At 38.9% G+C, this 21,501-nt stretch overlaps 1 protein-coding gene across 5 annotated transcripts in view; it reads left to right on the forward strand.

Annotated features, from left to right (window-relative positions):
* Positions 1-17,527, forward strand: part of TSHZ3 (teashirt zinc finger homeobox 3) — a 66,299-nt gene extending 48,772 nt beyond the window's left edge. For all 5 annotated transcript variants that reach the window (XM_068956056.1, XM_068956055.1, XM_068956058.1 and 2 more), the window contains one exon: positions 12,766-17,527. In XM_068956056.1, coding sequence (XP_068812157.1) covers positions 12,766-15,965 — 3,200 coding nt within the window. In that variant the 3' untranslated portion in view covers positions 15,966-17,527. The remainder of the gene's footprint in view (positions 1-12,765) is intronic.
* Positions 17,528-21,501: the final 3,974 nt, after the last annotated feature.

The following is a 21,501-nucleotide window of genomic DNA, read 5'->3' on the forward strand; positions in this document are numbered from 1 at the left end:
GGACTCTTCATAAAGCAGCTGAATTGCAAGTTACAATCAAAGATTTAGAATAAACGTGTGCTTCATAATGTCTTTTGCCATAGTAAAATACAGTAACATGAGGAGTAAAAGGTTAAAAGAGTGGTCAGAGACTGATAATTTGTTTGCACTTTGAGACTCCTGCAAAGCTGTTGCTTGAAAATACCTGCCTTGAGTAAGGGAACATGGCGATTGCTATCTTATTTACATGTATATTTGGTCTGTGGTTGTGTCATTTCAAATATTATGTAACTATAATAGCATGAAGTAGGTAACCGTACCTGATACAGAGATAGGTATTACATCATTGCTGCTATAATACTCGCCTGCAAAAGGACTTTTTAAAGGAATTCTAATGATAATGAAAATAGTCTGATATAGCATTAAGGATTTTGCTCCTGAAATGTGTTTAATGTAAATATGCTGTCAGATACCCTTCAAGTAATTGACAAGAGCAGATGATTAGCAGTGTTCTCAATAGTGTTTTTGCATAATCTTACATTTTGACAGAACTCTTCAGCGGCTTTTTATTGTCAGTGCTCTGCAATCAGTAATACTTTTTCCTTGACATTTACTTTGTCATTATAAATCTTGTAAGTGGTCATTTAACTTGTTCAGTATGCATGTAAGAATATCATTACTAACACGTCTGAAAAAATGTCTTCCTGTTGAGAAACTATTGTGAAAGTAAACTTAAAAAAAAAAAAAACCTAAATGAAGTAGGTCGATGACTGACTTTATGAAATAAATACCTCTTTATGAGCATCTTGCACATTTCAGGGATGATTTTAAAATCACTTGCTTATTGAACACTCACATATAAGCCATCACATTTAGCTTTGTTGTTGAATATTTTTAATGATATTTTTATTCTTTAATACTATTGTTCAGTTATGATCATTTCCATCTAACTGACCAAAATTAAGCTCTCGTGATCCATAAGCATTCATAATTACGTACTGCATGTAACATTAATAGTCAATATAATAAACCTTCATCTTTATTGAAGCATCTCTTGTTTCTACAGCAGTTCTTTAATCTATCTCAATAGATTTCTAGTGTACAGCTCATATGGATTTGGTCAGTGACAAGGGTTAGAGTAGTCTTGTAGAACATTTACTTGTAGCTGTGAAAAGCCCACATTCATCAGAGGATTAGGTCGATCAGATTGTACCAGGATCAATGGAAGGACTGTGTGATCCCTCTTAGGCTGTAATGTGTTCACCTTCTTCAGAGAGAATTCACATACACACACGTTTCTCTGTCTTAAAGCCATTTATCTCAGAATGTCAAATTGCAATAATTAACCATTATTGATCTTAAATTCAATTAACTTCATTAACACAGGTCATGATGAGGGTGCTTGTAAGGGAAAGGCTCTTGACAAGTGTCTTTTCTTATATGACATTGAATGTTCACAATTGTGGCTATAAACTATTCATATTGTGCCATAAGAACATCTTTTAAAAATGACAAGAGTTTGGTTGGTGGCTAGGAAGAGACGTTTTATTCCTCCCCCCGCCTTCTAGTTCTCGGGGTTTTCCAGAAAATGTTCTGTTCGGGAATCACTGAACCATTTGTTTCCAGCACATTATCTTAGTGTGGTATTAAAGCAAAACCCACCTATTCCAACACCCTTCAGTTCAACAGCTAACGCTAGATAAAGACTTACTTACAAATGAGTATATTAGTATAGTTAGCAATGAAATGGTTAGTGAGATGAATATTCAATGCTATTTTTTGCTATACATATGCAACAAATTGGGGCCAACCTGTAGAGGTAATTCTTAGAATCTCAGTCCTAAGACTCATATTGCAGTCAATAGTTATTTTTCATAAATGGGAACTGAATAAAAACTGAAAGGACATAAGGCTTTGTTGGCCCACAGTGAACTCTTTTTTTTTTTTTTTTTTTGGTGTGTGTGTGGAGAAACTTCATTATAAATACAAGTTCACAACAGCTGAAATTGTGATTGCAATCATTTGGATTTCTGCTATACCACTCATACAGTTTTATGGAGTTAACTGTAAGTAGGCACTGCAACCAAAATAGCTATTGCAACTACTGTATAAAGGGCTTCGATGGGAATTTCAAGTTTGTGAGAAAAATGAAGGATCAGGTTGAAGGTCTTTTAATACATTTTGAATATCTTAAGTAGTCATGATCATTAACAAATTAATAACTCACTGAAATATATTAACACATTTTAGATGAGAATCTGATTTTTCAAAAATTTGCAATGAAGGCTGCATCTCTAGAGAAGTGTGTTAATATTAGAATGATTAAACAGGAATACAAAGCCAGTATTCTGGTCACTGTAAAACTGCAAGATGTGGACAGATTAAAAGCAATCAGAGATGTGGGAAGATCACAGAGAGTAAGGGCTAAAAATTCTAAAACATAATCAAAAGAAAAGACTCAGACAAATGTGGATAGGGAGGAATGACAACATCAGTTTTGTTCAGAAACAGATTTCTGTGACAATTAAATGGTCATTTTGTCACTGCATTTGCTATTTCCACTCTGCTATACAAAGCATTTACTGAAAAGAGGCAGGGCAGAAGCAGAATGGTTTGATTACTGCATTTCAAGAAACTAAAGTTCCTTTACAACATCTGTTTGCTTAGTGAAGGATTATAATAATTAAGAGCTATTAGAGCCATATTGAGAACTTTTATGCTCTTGCCTGCTTGTCCTGGAGTTGGCTGTGAATCTTGTATTAGTTTGTTGAATGCCCTGTGTGCTTTTCAGTGATTAAAAGATGCCACCCAAATGGTGGTATCAAGCAGAGACTGTGTCACTATGTGTTTTAGTACCCATTCATATAGTGAATTTGGCTTATTCTTACCAGTATGTTGATATCCACTGTTTTTAAATAAAAAGAAATTCCAAATATTGTTGTTGTTTGGGAGTTCTGGTAAATGTTCGTGTGTATGTGAGGAAATGGTAGTTCTGTGCTTAGGAAAACTCAACAAATAGTCCGAAAAAACAGTACACCTCCAAAGTCAAAAACAGGGTCAAAGCATAACATGGAGCTGTTTTCTCTGCTTCTGAAAAATTATTTCCTCTTTTAATATGTGCTTGCATGGAGTGGGAAATTCTAACAAGTCTGTATTTCACACCAAGCAACTGTCTTGGAAACCAACGGAAAACCAGTTTTGTCTTACTTAGAGTGGTTCGCATTTATTCATGATGAATAATTTATAGAGCAAATGTAGATTTTTTATTTTCCCTGTTACTAATACACATTCTAATTGTCTCTCTTAAGTTTATGTGAATGTTTTCAGACTATGGGACTGCTTGCAAACTGTTTACTTAAATGACTTGTGTCTGGCTTCTGAATCCCCCGGTGGTGTATCCACTTCCAAGTTGGTTAGCTGACCCTTAAAACCTCGCAAACAGGGCTGAGGATGGTGGAGAAATTGGTGCTCCTGTGAATGATGTGGTTCATCTGCAATTTGGTGTACTTCTTGGAAGAGCATCCCTTCCCCAGCAATTTAGGGGGAGGGAGGGAGGAAGAGGAAGATACAGCATGAATATTGATGGAATGTGAACGTGAAGACCATGAATTTAATCAAACCAAACAGCTGAATCCCAAATGGGTGCTCACAGTCCCTGTTTTTCAGTTGCCTATTTCATCTAGTCCTGCTGCTGCTTGTAAAAGATTGTTTCTGCTGTGGCAGGGAAGGCCAAGAATTTTTTTGTTTTTTTTTTTTTTCCTTCAGCAGGATCAGCCACAAATTCCAGGCTTATGCTCATAGGGGCTGTTAAAAATCTCTATTCCCCTAGAGTGCCAAGGGGGCAAAAAAGGACGAGGCAGATTCGTTCCGTAAAATATGATAGCAAACAAGTTCCTTTGATCCTCAGGGAGTCCATAATGTTTCTTGGCCTTTCCACTTGAGTCCTCTCATCCCGCGTTGCCTCTGATGAGCAGTTGTGGGCTCACGGAGAGTGGGACATACGCTGTCCTCCAACAGCTGTACAACTGTGGTGTTTTTTGGAAGTCATCTGTGTTGTGTGTTTGTGGCTGTAAAATGCAGGAAAAAAAAGGTTTATTTTTCCTGATGAGGCATGCTCTTTGAACCGTTACTCCTGTGAAGTTTCTCGTAAGCCTGTACTTAACTTCTAACTGTACAATAATGGCATCTGATGGCAATTTTACATCAGAAATTCTCTTTAAAAATCTGCAGGATTTTATTTGTTTTACATGGGAGTAACTTGGACCTGTAGTGTCATTTAAAATTGCTTAGTCTACAGTTCCCTTCTGGTCAAAAACTTTTTGCAAAAGGAAGCAGCTCAGCTCTTTCAGAGAAGGTCAGACTCTCGAGCGGATCCTCATGCAACCCTGCACACAGAAGAATACGCTGCAGTGAGATGTGGTCAGGTGCCGTTGTTCTCCGTGTTAGAAAGATTTGGTGTTATGTTTCAAGGATTTTAGCAGGTTTTAGAAAATTCCTACCTAGCAGGTTGAATTTAGGGAGTTTGGCGCCCGGGCGGAAATCAAGGCAAAGCGCGGCTTTGGAGAAGAAAGGCACGATCCATCGCATTACATCTCCAATGCTCTTCTGTCAGAAAAGACGCTCTCGGTTTACCTGAGGCCCTGCTCCGTACCAGGAGCAGGAAGCTCGTTGTGGGAGAGTTGTGACGATAGTTCTCCTTGCTGCAAAAATCTCTTCTGTTTTCCTCTTGCCAAACGAAGTTTGCTGGCAGTGTGCAGACTGAGCTTTTGTTAGATCCCAGCAGCTTGCCTCGGAGGAGATTTGTAAGCAAAGACTCTGGCTGTTGCACAGTACATACACCAGTGGGTATTTCACTGGGTATTTTATCCTTAATAATTGGTTAAGCTGAAATCTGACAGTCATTTTCAATTATACACATACGTTGTACTCGTAGAAATACTATGAGGAAGCATGAGAACAGAAACACAAACTTCTGCCTTCTCATGTTTTGTCTAAATATCTGAATTATCTATATTAAGCTACAGAAGTCACAGGCTCCTTTACTCGTCGTCTTCTCTGACACTAGGCAAGTCATTTAACCTCTTTGGATTTCCAGGTTCCCCTCTAAAAACTGGGGGCAAGAGTGCTTTTTCCACAGGGTTGCTGTGAAGACTAAAACCCCCATTCAAGCTTTTGAAAACCTAAGCAGGATGAGGTTGTCCAAAAAAGCTAAGTTGTTTCTAAGCTGTCATTTGATATAATGGCATGATGTTTTTTCAGGTGTGTATTTAATAAAGGAGATAATACATAAATGTGAGCTTTGTACAGGAATCTCTCATTAAGCAAATGTCTAAACAGTATTTGATTTCAGAAAATGGAAGGCCTCCCTTACCAGAATTAGTAAGCCTAGTAAGCAATTTTTGAATGTTTAGTCTCTTCGTTTGTAGGTTGCCTGTGTGATACTTTTCAAATGGCAGCATAAAGTCTAAAGTGAATAGGAGACTTGAATTCTCTTACCTTCCTTTAGACTTCACGAAGCCAAGGGAATATGGAATACAGTGACTTGAGAAAAAAGTGCTTAGTAGAGATTTGCTTTGCTCTGGGTTTAGACGGTCCACGCTTTAATGAGACATAAACTCATTTCTTGTTATCATCTCTTCACCGTGTATTCTTGCCCATGTAATTCTCTACTCTAGCACTTACAGTTGATTTGAGGTCTCTGAAGTTGCTCCAAATGTAATGTCAGTACAGGATGCAGGATTAGAGCAGCTGGCTAGCTTCCTTGGGTCTATTTCTGAGCTCTCTGTATCAGACAGCTGCAGTATTTTCATAAGGAACAGACGCAAGTGCACTTCAAAGTTTTTAGTGCCTCATGATAGCCACCCATTACTTTGGCATGCTGTGTCACATCCATCCACACTCCCATTCCCAATAACTCAATATGACACTATCATTGGCGTGAGAAGGCTGCAGATTTATCAACACATAAAGAATCCAGCTAAACAAGTATTAATGGTGCACATTACATCAAATTAACATGTTAAAAATTAATATCCCTGACCTTGCCAGTGGGCAGAATAATCAGTCTTGGAGCAGGATCGTGGTCCAGTGGAAGGTACCAGCTACTGCGGCCGATATGTGAGAGAAACGCTGACCTCTCCACTTGGAAATAACATATCACTCCCATAATAGACGGTCCTGCCCCTGTGAAACAGAACCTTTGACCTTTCTAACAGGAATAATGTCCCCTTCAAGGTGCTGGGTAATCAGTACTGCCATGCCTGCTTAGAGAGAGCGTTGTCATCTGCCACTCCTGCAAGCCGGGCAGCTACTCCTGCCTCCCGTCTCTGTTGCCTAATGAGGAATATACTAACATCTCCGCCAAGTAGTGAAGTCTCAAATACAATTTTGGTTACATGTGAATTATCAGTCAGTCTATGTTTAGAAATAGCTTGTGTTGTGGGTGAAATGTTTACTTTTCTTCCTATAAGTGGAAGGCCTGGGGAGTGGGAGTTTTCTAACAGACTAATATAACTCCCCTATTTGCCTTCATTTGCATTAGGTCTTTGATTGACTCCATCCACTGAGCTGATTTTTCTCTTGCCTTTGTTCATTAATTTTGTGAGTAAGCTTCACTGGCAGAGTCAAATCATCTCAATGTTGCTGCTTCACCATTGGCTGTCTCCTGACTTGTTTTTCAGACTATGCCCCTTCTTCACTGTGAATAATCCCATAGAAACCGTGGACTCCTTAAGATTTTTTTCATGCGTTACTTAAATCCTAAAAAAATCAATCTGTGTAATTTCTTAGATGATTGTTGCCTGCTTTAAAACAGACTGGGAGCGATACTGGAGAAGAGGCTCTGCACTGTCAGCAGCATGGGCTGTGGCAATAAATACAAGCCCTCTCGCGGCTTTGCGCTTCGGCTTGGTGAGGGGAGAAGCTTGGGCTCTGGGGAGAGTTTCTTTGCCCAGGTCCTGTTCAGTGTCCCACCGTTATGCTCTGCTTTGTTTTATTTATTTTTCTTTCTTTTTGGCTGGGAATATAAAACGCATCCTGTAATCACTCTCCAGCCTGGACAGTGATCTGCCGTGGGAACGACTGATGCCACTCTCTCATTCTCCAGGCCTTCTTTTTTATCCTTGCTTTCTTTTGTAGTTACTACATAGAGAAACAAGCCAGTAACTAGACAGCCCTTGCAGTGAATGCTTACTTACCTAAAATTGAACTGTTATGAAAACAAAAACCAGAAAAGTTTGCTGCTCTGGTGTGATAGGTTCTAAGTCCAAGAACCAACCCTATCACAGGCTAAATGGCTGAATGCAGAAGGCCTGATGGGGATAATTTCTGTTCCCTCTCTCTTTTGTTCTCCTCTTCAGTGTGATGTGAATGGATTCAGATTTTTAAAGATTGAGAGGCTTTTTTCGTGATGCACTCAAAATCACATGGTCTGGGAAATGATTCTAAGTACTACAAAATGATTTCAAACCATGCATAAATAAATAATAAAGATAGTTGTAATTTTAAATAAAAAGCTATTTGGCTAAAGCCAAAATATTTCCAAGGAATGGAATGGTTTTGATGAACTTTTGTAGTCAAGCATTTTTTTTGATGTGAGAAGAGAGTGTTTTGATGCTTTTTCAAGCAAAAAGCTTATATTCCAGTGTCAATGTACCCCCCTAAACTAATTAAAATACAAGAAAAAGTCTTGGGTAAAAACATAATTAAAAAGACATTTCAAAAGTGTTGAAGTGAAATATTTGGTTAGATCCAAGCCAACATATACGGTCTCCAATGCAATTTACAGGAAATAAGGGAAGAATTATAATTAATAATGAGTGTGATTAATGTTTTCTTGGGGAACAGTAAATATATCTTTAGCGTTATGGTGTTGTATTTGCAATCAAATTCAAATAGAGGGGTGTCTGGCCACGTTGCTGGATGGGTGGCAGTGTGGAAAGGGTGAAAACCGTGCAATGTCAGTGGCATCCGAGGAGCCATAGCAAAATGAGCTGACTCTATTAGCTCTAGCGTTGCTGGAGGTTTGAGACCGCTGCTGAATTTGGCCCAGGCTGTCAGCAGAAAAATGGCTGTTTTGGTTGCACAGTGAGGACTGGTGGTGTTTTTCTGATTTTGTATAGTAGATCGCTGGTGTTTCTGTAGGGACAGCTATAGGAGTTTATTAGTGTATATGCAATATGTGTGTATATAGATCATTTTGGGCAGTGATGTAGCACAATTTATTTCCACTAGCAAAGAAATGATCCATGGCTCAGTTATGAAGGTAATTCCCTCTTGTGTGGAAATGAATTCCATTATACCACAGCTTACTACTATATATTTATATCAAATGTGTTAATTTCATTTTTACCTAGCAGTTTAGTTAATAATTATAATAAATATTAATGAGGGAACTGTCTGTTCTCGACCTCTCCATAGCTGTACCTGCAATAGGTTTCTTAATCCCTTTGATATCCTCATTTTCTCTAGAAACTGAGGGCCACACTAGAAAAGTATTTTTCATTTTTTGTCACATATTATGTCACAGTAACATTATTGCTCGACTTGCAAGCAATTTCCTGCGGGTCATGGTGCCCTGCAAGATGTAAACTGAAAAGTTTTTTTGAGAAGTTTGCCGGTTTTTCTTCCTTTATGCTGGAAAAATTAAAAAAAAGCAGAACCACATAATTACTTTCATTTTGGTTCTTAATAAGTTCTTTCAGCTTTAGAACTGTCTTTAAAGTTGTTTTTTTCCCCCTCCAACTTTGCTGTTGAAGCATTGAAAAACAGTTGTACAGAGGCCCTGCTGTTTCAGACATTTACTTTACATTTGAAAAATATCAAACCAAAAAGTTTTTTTCTTTTCTTTTTTTTTTAATAAGAAGAACGTGGCTGGAAATAGTGCTTCTTAAAGACAGTCTTTCCAGCTGGCAGTGAAACTTAGTGAAATTTTTTTTTTTTACCATCACCTCCTATTTTATCCTCTGCTTTCAGAGTCTCTTTGGTCTTTCCAAAGATACTTAGCCAAACAGGAGATTTCTCTACTGCAGCCCTCCTTGTCCTTCTGCTGCAGTGAAGCTGCTGTCTTCATCTGTGCTCAGATGGAGCAGATAGCCAGTCTCTCCAATCGGAGCAAGATTTGGTGGAGCAGGGAGGGAACGGAGATTCCCTGAGTTGCAGGTGAGCTCCTTTCCACTCGTACCTGAACTGAGTCCCCTCGCCACCTCCCTGGCAGTGTGGGATTGAAGCTTTGCCTTGGCCACTTCCCTTCTTCTCTCTCTCGTGCTGATAACAATACCGTTTGGTTTTTTGAGGAGGAGATGTGCCATGTGCATCAACCCTCTAGTGGCAAAGCCTCCAGGAGCTGCAGGCCCTTCAGCCACCATAAAGCTACCGACAGTGACGTTGCAAAACCTTTGAGTATGCTCTGGGTCTGTTAGAAGAAGAAGAAGAAGAAGAAGAAAGTCTGCCATCCCAGATTGGTGCCTGCTGGGTTGGCTTACATTGCCACGCAGGAGCCCTGAAGGCAGGAGTGATCAGGTGACCAAGCTCTTGGAATAAGACATTAGAAGCTACTGGCATAAACTTTTTTTTTTAGGGTGGTGTTTTAAGTCTTACGCTAAGCAGCTTCCCTGAGCATCCCCATATCTTGCATAAATCTTTGGTTGAGGGAGTTGGAGGTAATGTTGTGTTTCATCTCTCCTCTCCCTCGTGTAGGAAAAAGAGCAGAAGTTGTTGTTCAGACTGTCAGTTTACTGAAGTTGCAGATTGCTGGGTTAAATTCCATACTGTCGTTTGTGCCTCATTTCCTGCATATCTGGATCAAAGACTGGTGTCACAACTTGGCTTCGTAACTTGAGCTTAGGAGGGAGAAGAACAGCCGTAGAGGAGGCAGCTCCTGGTTAACACGCAAATATGCTTGATAGTTGGTGAAAAGGGCAAAGAAAGCATGAAAGGTAAATAGATTTACATTTAAATGAGCCGCACGCTGGAGGTTTTCCCTAATGTAAGAGTCACTCTTTAAAAAAACTGTGAATGTGACAATACAAGTGCTGCAGTCCAAACAAAATTCATAAGGTTTCAACAGTAAGCGAAATAAAAATGCAAAGGAGCACGCACTAATTAGGGGCTTGATTCTGCGCCCTGGTCTGGGTTGGTGAGCAGCTGCTGACACGGCCGTTGCAGCGGTGCGCAGGGACGGGGCGCGGGGGAGCGAGGACGGGTGGCACCCGCCAGCTCTCGGGGGGCAGCAAGACCGAAAACCGGGTTTTGGTGTCCCATCTCAGCCCGCAGGTGTGAAACAAGGTCTTGTCAACGCAGGCAGTGTGACAATAGCCTTGAATTTTCTTTACATCGTAAAAACGGAGTTATTCTTCACTTTCACAACAGAGGCAAGGGAATGGGAGTTGTTAAAAAAAACAAAAACAAAAGCACCTGTTTCCACAAGGTACATTTGCTTCCAAATCATAGGTCTCATGCTGTCCGTCCTTCTTTTATCCTTCCGTCCTTCTTGTTCACCTCACTAGCATCTTTGATATTGTTCAGTTAGAGACAGTTGGTAGCCAGTTGTTTGCACGTTATCAGTAAATATTTTAAATTCTTTCAGCTTTAGAGAGTAATTTGAACTGTTTTGGTCTCCTTTGCTAAAGTTTTCAGTAGAGTCGAGAAATATGATGGAACAAATAATTAAGTTGAAAGTCAAACTATCCTGTCGCATAACGGAATGAAGGGTTGAACAAAACGCACCTTTTTGATAAATATTTTGTGGTGGTTTCATTGTAAGCATTCTCAGGATAGGCACAGATTCTGACTACCAATTGCCAGCATTACTGTAATGTAAGTAATAGTAGGAGGATTCTTGAATTCTATCAAAATATTTTGAAAAAGCATAAAATAGAGTAAAACAGAGCAGCTCTATTTCTTTAAGTCTGCATACTTGTTTTTAAATATAAAAGCCTAATCTTGATATCAGAGTCTTAGAAACATGATCGTTTACATTTTTTAAACTAACTCTTTCAAGCTACGTTCTCCCAAATGTTAAAAATAAGAGCCTTGCTATATGAATTTCTTCATTAAAATTATCTGAGCTGTTATATCTCATCAGAATTATGTGTTGCTCTGATGCGATATGTTTATGCTTTCAGAGGTTTAACTTCTGTTCTGGAGATCAGATTATAGCTGTACATGCTTGGAGGAAGATTGGCTACCAGTCTTCCATGTGAAAGAACAGTAGTGAATATTTGCTGTGTTTCCTAGCTGAATGCAGAGATACTCCATCTGAAACTAAAAGCCTGATTTCACTGTTACTTTAACAGTTGTTTTGTCTCTTGTGGTTTTCTGATAACGTGTAGACGTATTTCCCCTGAAAGAGGTATGCAACGTTCAATATCGTATATATGAAATCTACTATACTGTTCTCCTACGTTTTTCAGTCTGTTGGTTAAAGTAGGTCTTTTTGGGGTGTTAATCATTATCTTCTCTGCACTATTGCCTGAATAAACAAGCTATGGATTATTTAATATGTTTAAGATGCTGATACCCACACATTCCAGATGTTTTGCAAAGAAGGGCAAAAGTCAAGTGTCTTCAAACATAGACTGTACTGGAAACGGCATTTTTTACTAAGTTTATAGCTGTATTTCTGGGAGATCACTAGTAAATTTTAAATTCTACTTAGTACAGAACAGTCATGATCTATTTTTGCCTTCTTGCTTAGCTGTAAATTAATGCATTATGTAGAAATAGATCACTTTGATCAGTTAATGATCCCTCTCTTAATGTTTTCATAGTTTTCTTGCCTAAAGGGAAGGTTACGTAGACTAGCTATGTGTAGAATGCATGCACAGAACCACCATGGAAGAGAAGAATATAATTATAGCCAGTCCCCAGCTATCCTCGTCAGGAAGAGTATCTTAGATTTACATCACCAGGTGCATTACTCAGGGAGGAAGAAAAAAAAAAAAAGAGAGGATCCCTGTTGGGTGTCCGTGTAGCTTGTGCTGAGTAAATATTGACAAAGTAGTCTAAAGAGCAAACACTTTGACATTTGTAAGGTCCACTGGAAAGTCTTGTATATATTTATACAGCAAGAATGAGTACAGCATACCAATTTTCTTGAACTAGCTCCTGACATAATTCTGCATTGGCTTTCTTGTTGAGGAGAAAGGTATGTGTGAATGTGAATGGGTCATTTGTTACACCCATAATGAATATCTTTGAGTTGCTCTTAGTGAGTTATTTCAGAAGGTTGAGTCACCTGCTTTTACTACCTCCTCTAAAAAATACTACTGCTAATAATGATAACTTAAAAAAAAATCTTAGTTTTTTGATTATTATAACTGGAGATTTTTTTACTTTGTAGGAATTTTTTGATGTTTGTTGCACTCTATATTTACTGAAGATTGAGTCTCAAAATTGTAATGAGCAAAAAATGCTTGCTTAATTTAAATTGTGAATCTGTCTGTTAAGAAATGCATTAGGGGTAGGAGAAGCATAAGACATATTAATTGACAGACAGGAACTGCTGTCTCTGAGGTTGATACAAGTAATTTATTACTTTAGAAATGAATGCCACCTCCAGAATGTGCTTCATTAATTTCAAATTTAGTTTTAATTTCAAGCTGTTGCCCCTTGAGAAGAATAAGGTGGCAAATTATGTTTGAAGAGCAGATTTTTTTTTTCTTGCTCTGAAGAAACACTAAATTTTAACTGTTTAATTTTACAAATAAGTGCAGTTCTTTGGCTGAAATGCTTAAGAAGAAGTATGATCATCAGAAACTAACTTATATTTTCTTCTCTCCGTAATAGCCTATGTTTCAGACGAACTAAAAGCAGCAGCCCTGGTGGAAGAAGATGTGGAAGCTGATGAAAACACAGTTGATGGGGAGCCTTCAGCCAAATATGCATGCCCAGAAAAAGATTTCAGTAAGAACTGCCAAAGCTACCAAAACTCTCCAGCAGCTGAATTTTCTAGCCATGAAATGGACAGTGAGTCGCATATCAGTGAGACAAGTGACCGCATGGCAGACTTTGAGAGCAGCTCTATTAAAAATGAGGAGGAGAGCAAGGAGGTTTCAATACCCCTCGAAGACTCTACAGTATCTGATAGTTTAGAACAAATGAAAGCCGTATATAACAACTTCCTCTCCAATTCCTACTGGTCCAATCTCAATTTGAATCTTCACCAGCCAATTTCAGAAAAAAATAACGGTAGCAGCAGCAGCAGCAGTAGCAGCAGTAGCAGTTGTGGAAGTGGCAGCTTTGACTGGCACCAGACTGCTATGGCAAAAACGCTGCAGCAAGTTTCTCAGAGCAGAATTCTCCCTGAACCAAGTCTTTTTAGCACAGTTCAATTGTACAGACAAAGCAGTAAGCTTTATGGCTCTATATTTACTGGAGCCAGTAAATTCCGCTGTAAAGACTGCAGTGCTGCCTATGATACTTTAGTAGAATTAACAGTGCACATGAATGAAACAGGACATTATCGAGATGACAACCATGAAACTGATAACAATAACCCTAAAAGATGGTCTAAACCTCGTAAACGTTCTTTGCTTGAAATGGAAGGGAAGGAAGATGCCCAGAAAGTATTAAAGTGTATGTACTGTGGTCATTCATTTGAATCTCTTCAGGATTTGAGTGTTCATATGATCAAAACAAAACACTACCAAAAAGTGCCTCTGAAGGAACCTGTTACACCTGTAGCAGCAAAAATTATCCCAGCTACTAGGAAGAAAGCATCACTGGAGCTTGAACTTCCAAGTTCTCCAGATTCCACAGGTGGGACACCAAAAGCAACAATCTCAGATACCAACGATGCACTTCAGAAGAACTCTAATCCTTACATTACGCCAAATAATCGTTACGGTCACCAGAATGGTGCCAGCTATGCCTGGCATTTTGAGGCGAGGAAATCTCAAATTCTGAAGTGCATGGAGTGTGGAAGTTCGCATGACACTCTGCAGGAGCTCACTGCCCACATGATGGTGACAGGACATTTTATTAAAGTCACTAACTCTGCCATGAAAAAGGGGAAGCCAATTATAGAAGCTCCAGCGACACCGACAATAACGTCCTTAGTAGATGAAAAAGTCCAGTCTGTGCCGCTAGCTGCCACCACTTTTACATCTCCTTCCAACACGCCTTCTAGTGTTTCCCCCAAGCTAAATGTTGAAATAAAGAAAGAAGTAGATAAAGAAAGAGGCATTGCTGATGATAAAATGAAAGACAAAGAAAAGTCAAGTGAGGATGAGGAAAAGTATGATATCTCCTCAAAATATCATTACTTGACTGAAAATGACCTAGAAGAAAGCCCTAAAGGGGGACTAGATATATTGAAGTCTTTAGAAAACACAGTTACATCAGCTATAAACAAAGCCCAGAATGGCACACCAAGCTGGGGTGGCTACCCTAGCATTCATGCTGCCTATCAGCTGCCTAATATGATGAAGCTGTCATTAGGTTCGTCTGGGAAGAGTACACCATTAAAACCTATGTTTGGGAACAACGAAATAGTGTCACCAACTAAAAACCAGCCCCTCGTGTCTCCACCAAGCAGTCAGACCTCACCCGTGCCAAAAACGAACTTTCATGCCATGGAGGAGTTGGTAAAGAAAGTCACTGAGAAGGTGGCTAAAGTGGAAGAAAAAATGAAAGAGCCTGAAGGAAAACTTTCTCCAAGGAAACGTGCAACACCCTCACCATGCAGTAGTGAAGTCAGTGAACCCCTTAAAATGGATGCCTCCACTGATGGTGGCTTTAAAAGCCAGCAGAACAGCCCAGTCCCTCAGAGAGATGGTTGCAAGGATAGTCCAACTGTAGACCCTGTGGAAAATGGGAAAGAGCCTGTTAAGTCAATTGTAAGTTCTTTAAGTAGTAGCACAGCTATCATTACTGATCACCCTCCTGAACAGCCATTTGTAAATCCATTAAGTGCACTGCAGTCTGTCATGAATATTCATCTTGGGAAGGCAGCAAAGCCATCTTTGCCTGCTTTGGATCCAATGAGCATGCTTTTTAAAATGAGCAACAGTTTGGCAGAGAAGGCTGCGGTGGCCACCCCACCTCTACAGTCCAAAAAAACAGACCACTTAGACCGTTATTTTTATCATGTCAACAATGACCAACCCATAGATTTGACGAAAGGCAAGAGTGACAAAAGCTGCTCTTTGGGTTCAGCGCTTTTGTCATCCACATCGACATCTTCTGCATCTTCTTCATCTACAGTGACAACAGCAAAGACATCTGCAGTCGTGTCATTCATGTCAAACTCGCCGCTACGCGAGAATGCCTTGTCAGATATATCTGATATGCTGAAGAACCTGACAGAAAGTCACACATCAAAATCTTCCACACCTTCCAGCATATCTGAGAAATCTGACATTGATGGTACCACAATAGAGGAACCAGAAGAGAGTACGCCAGCTCAGAAAAGGAAGGGACGTCAGTCTAACTGGAACCCGCAGCACTTGCTCATATTGCAGGCCCAGTTTGCAGCTAGTTTACGGCAAACTTCAGAGGGAAAATACATCATGTCAGACTTGAGCCCTCAAGAGAGAATGCACATTTCCAGGTTTACGGGACTGTCAATGACCACAATTAGCCACTGGCTAGCCAATGTGAAATACCAGCTCCGAAGGACGGGGGGAACTAAGTTCCTTAAAAATTTGGACACTGGGCATCCAGTGTTCTTTTGTAATGACTGTGCTTCACAGATCAGAACTCCTTCAACTTATATCAGTCATCTTGAATCGCATCTGGGTTTCAGGTTAAGAGACTTGTCCAAACTGTCCAGCGAACAGATTAACAATCAGATAGCACAAGCAAAGTCACCATCTGAAAAAGTGGTGACGTCATCTCCAGAGGAAGATATGGGAACTTCTTATCAGTGCAAACTTTGTAACAGGACTTTTGCAAGCAAGCATGCTGTTAAACTTCATCTTAGCAAAACACATGGGAAGTCACCAGAGGATCATCTTCTGTATGTTTCGGAGTTAGAGAAGCAGTAGCGTTTGCTTTTGATTAAAATAACTGTAATTTGCTTTGAGGAAAACTGTCAAAGACGCCTTAAAGCTACTGTTTAGTTCTTGGCACATGTTCTTATTTTAACTCCAGAGTCGCTCTGGGCTGAACTGTTTTGTATAACTGTACAGTGTTTAAATAGAGGTGCATAATCAGCTGTTGTTACTGGTAAAATATGAAGGTTAAAATGCAGTGGTAAGTGTTTGGAACTTTGTGTAAATTGGATTTAGTTGCTGTGCATCCCTCTGATGCATCAAGCTGCATGCATTAACAGACAGTTTAATTAAGCATTTATAACTAATTCTGGTGCACTTTTTTCATGTGACCTAAGTGTGCTGGTATTTCTCACCCTCTAATCTTTAGCCCTCTGAGTACTTTGAAGCACTTTTGCATTAATTTGGTAAAAATGTATGGATATGTTTTTTTTAAACCCTTACCAGCTTAGTTCTGATTACTAATATGAACCTCCATTTATGCAGAGGTGTCTCACACCTTGAAATTTAAAGATATAATTTTCACATTGAAACATAGATGTATATATTGTATAGATTTCAAAATCTCTTATGGAAAATGTGATTGTGGTTAATGCCATTTTCTTTTTCTTCAACATTTTTAGCAACAGTGTTTTTTGTACCTGATAAGCCCCAGGTATGAACTGTACCTATATATAGTGTATATTTCATTTTTTAGATCTAACAGTTTTTCTTTTAACATCCAAACATTGTAAATTATATGAAAGATACCGCAGATAGCATTTATAAAGTATTCAGAAGCATTATTCTTAAAGCAAAGTATGTTTGTTTTGTTTTGCTATACAGTACATCTATATTAATAGAGGTTCATGTTTAAATTATACATATTTATTAGTGTTGCTATCATTTGTTTTTTTAAGCCGTCTGAAGAAACAGAAGCCACGGACTGCATTCCTGGCATGCATTATAACTGTTTTGCACAACATGACTTTTAAAGGTATTTATTAGTAAAAAAAAAAATAAAAATAAAAATAAAATAAAAAGGGAAAATTCAAACTAAACTCAGTGCTCAAAGGGTTAAATCTATTTGAAAAACTTGTACTGTATTTCCTAAACATTGAAAAAGCCTTTAAAATGTTTGTACTGTAATACTTTGCTTAAAAGTTACGAGGCATTCTGTGATATAACCTCTTTTACTTATTTATAAGCGCTCTTGGTTGTTATTTCATATTGTAGAATGCCTTTTTATTTCTCTCGGTAACTTTCTGTTTTGTTCTGCCTAATTATTCTCCCAAGATTCCATACTGCAGCTTTATCTTTAGGCGTATGAAAGGTAACCCGTGGTTACCAGCACACTAAGTGATTCTGTTCGTCTCCATTTTTGGCAGTTAATTTGCAGAAGTAACTGACAGCTGACACCATATGAGAATCTATGTATAAAATATTGGCATGTAAACAGCACAGACACTGTAATGCACTCTGTGCCCTGTTTTGTTGTTGACAATGAAGCACCATTATATGACTCTTCATATAACCTTTTTTTCTACAGCAGCATTAAAATTGTCTTTTTGCTATAATTTTGCGTTGCGTTCACAATTATGTCTGAAATGTGCTACGACTAACGAGCACATTAAAATTAAATTGTATGCTATCTGTTTATGACTGAAGCTTGAGTAGGTTTCTTCATCTGCCAGGTGCTGGCAGTCAAAAGCTGCACATAAATCACTGGAATTTTAGTGAACTTTAGCATTCAAAGAGCAGGGTAGCACTTATTCAAAGGCTGCATTAACAAAATTTTTCCCCCAGAAAAGATAAATGAATGCCATAACTCCCTTTTAAACATCAAGTAAGACTGACTGTGAAGAAGGGGTTTGTAAGCAACATGTGTGGCAGAGCGAAAAGCTGGTTTTGCCGCACTGGGTAGTCAGACCCAATCAGAGAGCGGTGCTTGGAGGTATTTCCCCCGAATGGGCCGAGCAGCGTCGGCAAGCTGCGCTGCTGGTACTTCACGGCTTAGCGATCGCTCTCCTCCCGCCTAGGATGTTCGAATGACGGGACTAGGAACCTGAGGCCGGTGACTTAAACTTTGTGATTGCGCAGTGAATCCTCTCGCGGCCGTGCCGTGCTGTGCCGTGCCGCGCCGTGCCGTGCCGCGCCGTGCCGTGCCGTGCCGCAGCGTTCAGAGCAGATAGCAGGAGAGGACGAGAAGATGAATAAACACATGCCAAACAAACGCAAGCGAGCAGGAGCATTTGTACGATAATGACAGACTCTTACTGGTGTTGACAGGTCATCCCATCAAAACCATTGAAAACAATTTACGTCTACAAAGTACCTATATTACTATGCATGTAAATAATGTCTTTCGCCAGTCAGGTGAACTCGGAGTCTAAACTGGTTACACGGGAACCAAAACCACCATTATAGCACTTAAGAATCATGTCTCAAGTAATAACTAGCATCTGAATGTCAAATGTACATAGTTTTGTTTCTTTTTAAAATTCACTGTCTTCCAAAAAGCAAATAATTAAATCTTTTTGTTCTTTTTCTTTTATTCTTTCTTTCACTCTTTCTTCTGCAAGTGTGAAGGCCAGTACCGTCTCCCCTGAAACGCTGCCGAGCGTTCTGTTTATTTGATGAGGAATACCGCTAAGCAGACCTGGGGAAGGGGATTAATAACTAGGGCTCCGGGGTTTTTCGTCCTCTTTTTGTTCACAGTTGTATCTGATTTTAAGACCATTTGTGTGTCAGCGTTGGTGGCCTCAGCTCAAATTCCAGGGATAAAATTGCAGCGTACGGTTTTGCTGGTTGACTGTCTGAGCTCAGTAGTATCCCTCACCTATTTAGGAAAGGCAGCCTTGCTAGCTGAAGTCTTCCATGAAGCCTTCCTTGTGGCTACTGCCTTTTTTGCAAATACAGGATCTCAGTAAGTGCAGCCAAACTTTTTACCTCTACAACAGAGAATTCCTCCTTTGAAAATTATAAAAATTTGAATATAGTAATGGGTTTCAAAATAGAAAATCATGCATAGGAGGCCTGGCAGATTATTGCACATATTGGCAACCCATATTTTTTAAGATGCACCACTGACTTATAAAAGTAACGCTAAAAGCCCTGTATGAAATACTGTTATCTGGGACTTGGGGAGGGAGTAAAAACAAGAGACTCTGCAGGCTTTTGCGGTGTTTCTTCTCTATTTTTAAAGCGTAGATAGAGAGTCGATGGTTGCAAACACCAAATACCACTGGTGCAACCGCATCTCATCTGATAAAAATCAGTTCCGGGGTCTAAATGTGCAGTGAAGGGAGATACCTGGTAAAAATGCAGAGAGCAACTGTATCTATTAGTGTGCACCATGAATGACTTTTTAATACGTTTTTTAAATATGTCTGAAACTTTGCAAATGAATGGCTAGACAGGATCTGCATATCCCAAATTTATTAAAATAAAGTTCAGCTTGCATTTGAGAGCCTCCAGGACTGGCATACCAATGTGATTTCACATTATAAAGAATTTAGAGAATCAATGGACTAGAATAATGTCCTTTTCATCCATACACTGATATGTATATTGGCATGGTAACTATTAGTGCTAACCAAATCACCAACCTAGCTACGTTAGGATAATTTTTTTCCTATTAGACATGAAGATATAAATGCAGGATGTTAAAATGTGCATTTGAGTCTGCAGTTTTGCTTTGCATTTGATATTTTATTTAGAAATATGCAGATCAAGTGAGAGAGAAAACAAAATGCCTCAAGAAAGAGTTTAAAAATGAAATTGTGATGGGGTGGGAAGAGCTTTAAATCACAGGTGTATAAAGGTGACCCTGCTCTAACCCCACCCAAGTAGTGGCTTGTTGCAGCATACTGTATATCTTCCAGCCATCACATTTACGCAGTATCTTAAAATAACATTTGTGATAAATGTGCAATTTAACTAATTTATGGTGCTATGATGTGCTCAGGGCTACATGCAAGATGAAAATCTTAAATGGAGCTTGAACAGCTCACTTCACAACAAGAAATCAATATGCCAGATCTTAGAGAGCTGTTCACTGGAGTCAACATTTAGCAAAGAAAAAAAAAAACAAAAAATAAAAAAACCCAGTGAGTGCATCTTTTACATTTTAGTGAGTAAGAAATCTATAATTAACTGAAATACAACTTTTAAGCTAGTGTAAGGAAGTGTCTCTGAAACCTAAGTCTTTCTAGAATCTTGATTATATTTTATTTTTGTATAAAAATTGAAAGTATATTGTTTTAATTATACAGTTGCTTTCACGGTACATACTATGTGCAATTTTTTTTATTCAAACCAAGGCAAATTAGTGTTATAAATATCCGAATTATCTGCTGCCCTTTAGTATGGCTATGTATCCTGATATTTAAGGTAGACACAGAAATGACTCTGCATTATAAGCAAAAAATAAGGCTATACTCTGAGATTTTAAAAAAATATGGGCATGTATAGAAGAAAAGAACCTTCTTTAATTTTGCAAGTTCTTATTTCAGCTGCGACAGAAAATGAAGTAACTGTGTGGTTCAAGTGGAACATAAAATGACTGGTAATAAGGTTAAATTTAATAAATTTTATATTTTAAAATGTCTCCAGGAAGCCTTATATATTTCACAGAAAAATATAAAATTATTACAGTTATTTTTGCCTGCTTTGTTTGGGTAACCTTTTATTGTAAAAATACGTTGGATCTCTGCTAGTTTGTTCGTTACCCGGGCCGCTCGAGAGAGCTGAGATACAGGAAACTTAAACAGCAAAGGAGGAGTTTGAAAGTTACTCAACTTTTAGAAAGTTGCTGTAAATGCCCTTTTAGCAAGAGTGAAATAACTTTATACTTGACCAGTTATTCTTTTAGTGGTGGAGACACTAATGTGCAACTCCCTTGGGTGCTACTAGTAAATACATATAATCTTCGGCTAAAAAATCTCAGGAAATTCTCTTTGCTAGGGCTTCGTGGCGAGTTGTGCCTCCCAGGCCTTGGCTGCCCTGCTGTGGGAGTGCGAGAGACGGCCGTAACGGTCCTGAGCCGGCTCTGAGCGCGGAAGAGCTGCCGCTGTTCGGGGTGCGGCTGCAGTGAGTTTTGTGGAGTTTTCATTAAGTATCCGATAATAATGAAAACCTTGTATATGGTCATGCCGGTGATGCTGCAGCCGTCATTGCAGAGGATTTGCATAAGAAGCCAATTTTTTAGCAGTGAAGGAAGAAAGAATCAGGGTCATTTATGAAAGGGAACAGAATTATGTATTAACGCATCATTATACATGTCTGAAAGCGCTGGAATAATCAGTAATGCTATAATCTGTTCTCAGGCCTTGGTTCGGGGCAATAATTTTAACTAAATGTTCAGTATGGAAAAGATTACTAAATTTTACTAATACCTAGCTTATTTGCTGTATTCATTATCTAGGACGTACACAAATTAAATTCTGTGGTGGTGTTACATAAATACATGGAAAACTAGCTACCTTTAAACTCGCTGTACAGCTTATGTGTTAGAGTAGTATTTCTTTCTGTTTTGTTTTTCAGCAGTTTA

The sequence above is a fragment of the Struthio camelus genome, chromosome 10, assembly GCF_040807025.1.
Source record: "Struthio camelus isolate bStrCam1 chromosome 10, bStrCam1.hap1, whole genome shotgun sequence".
In the NCBI taxonomy this organism is placed as follows: Eukaryota; Metazoa; Chordata; class Aves; order Struthioniformes; family Struthionidae; genus Struthio; species Struthio camelus.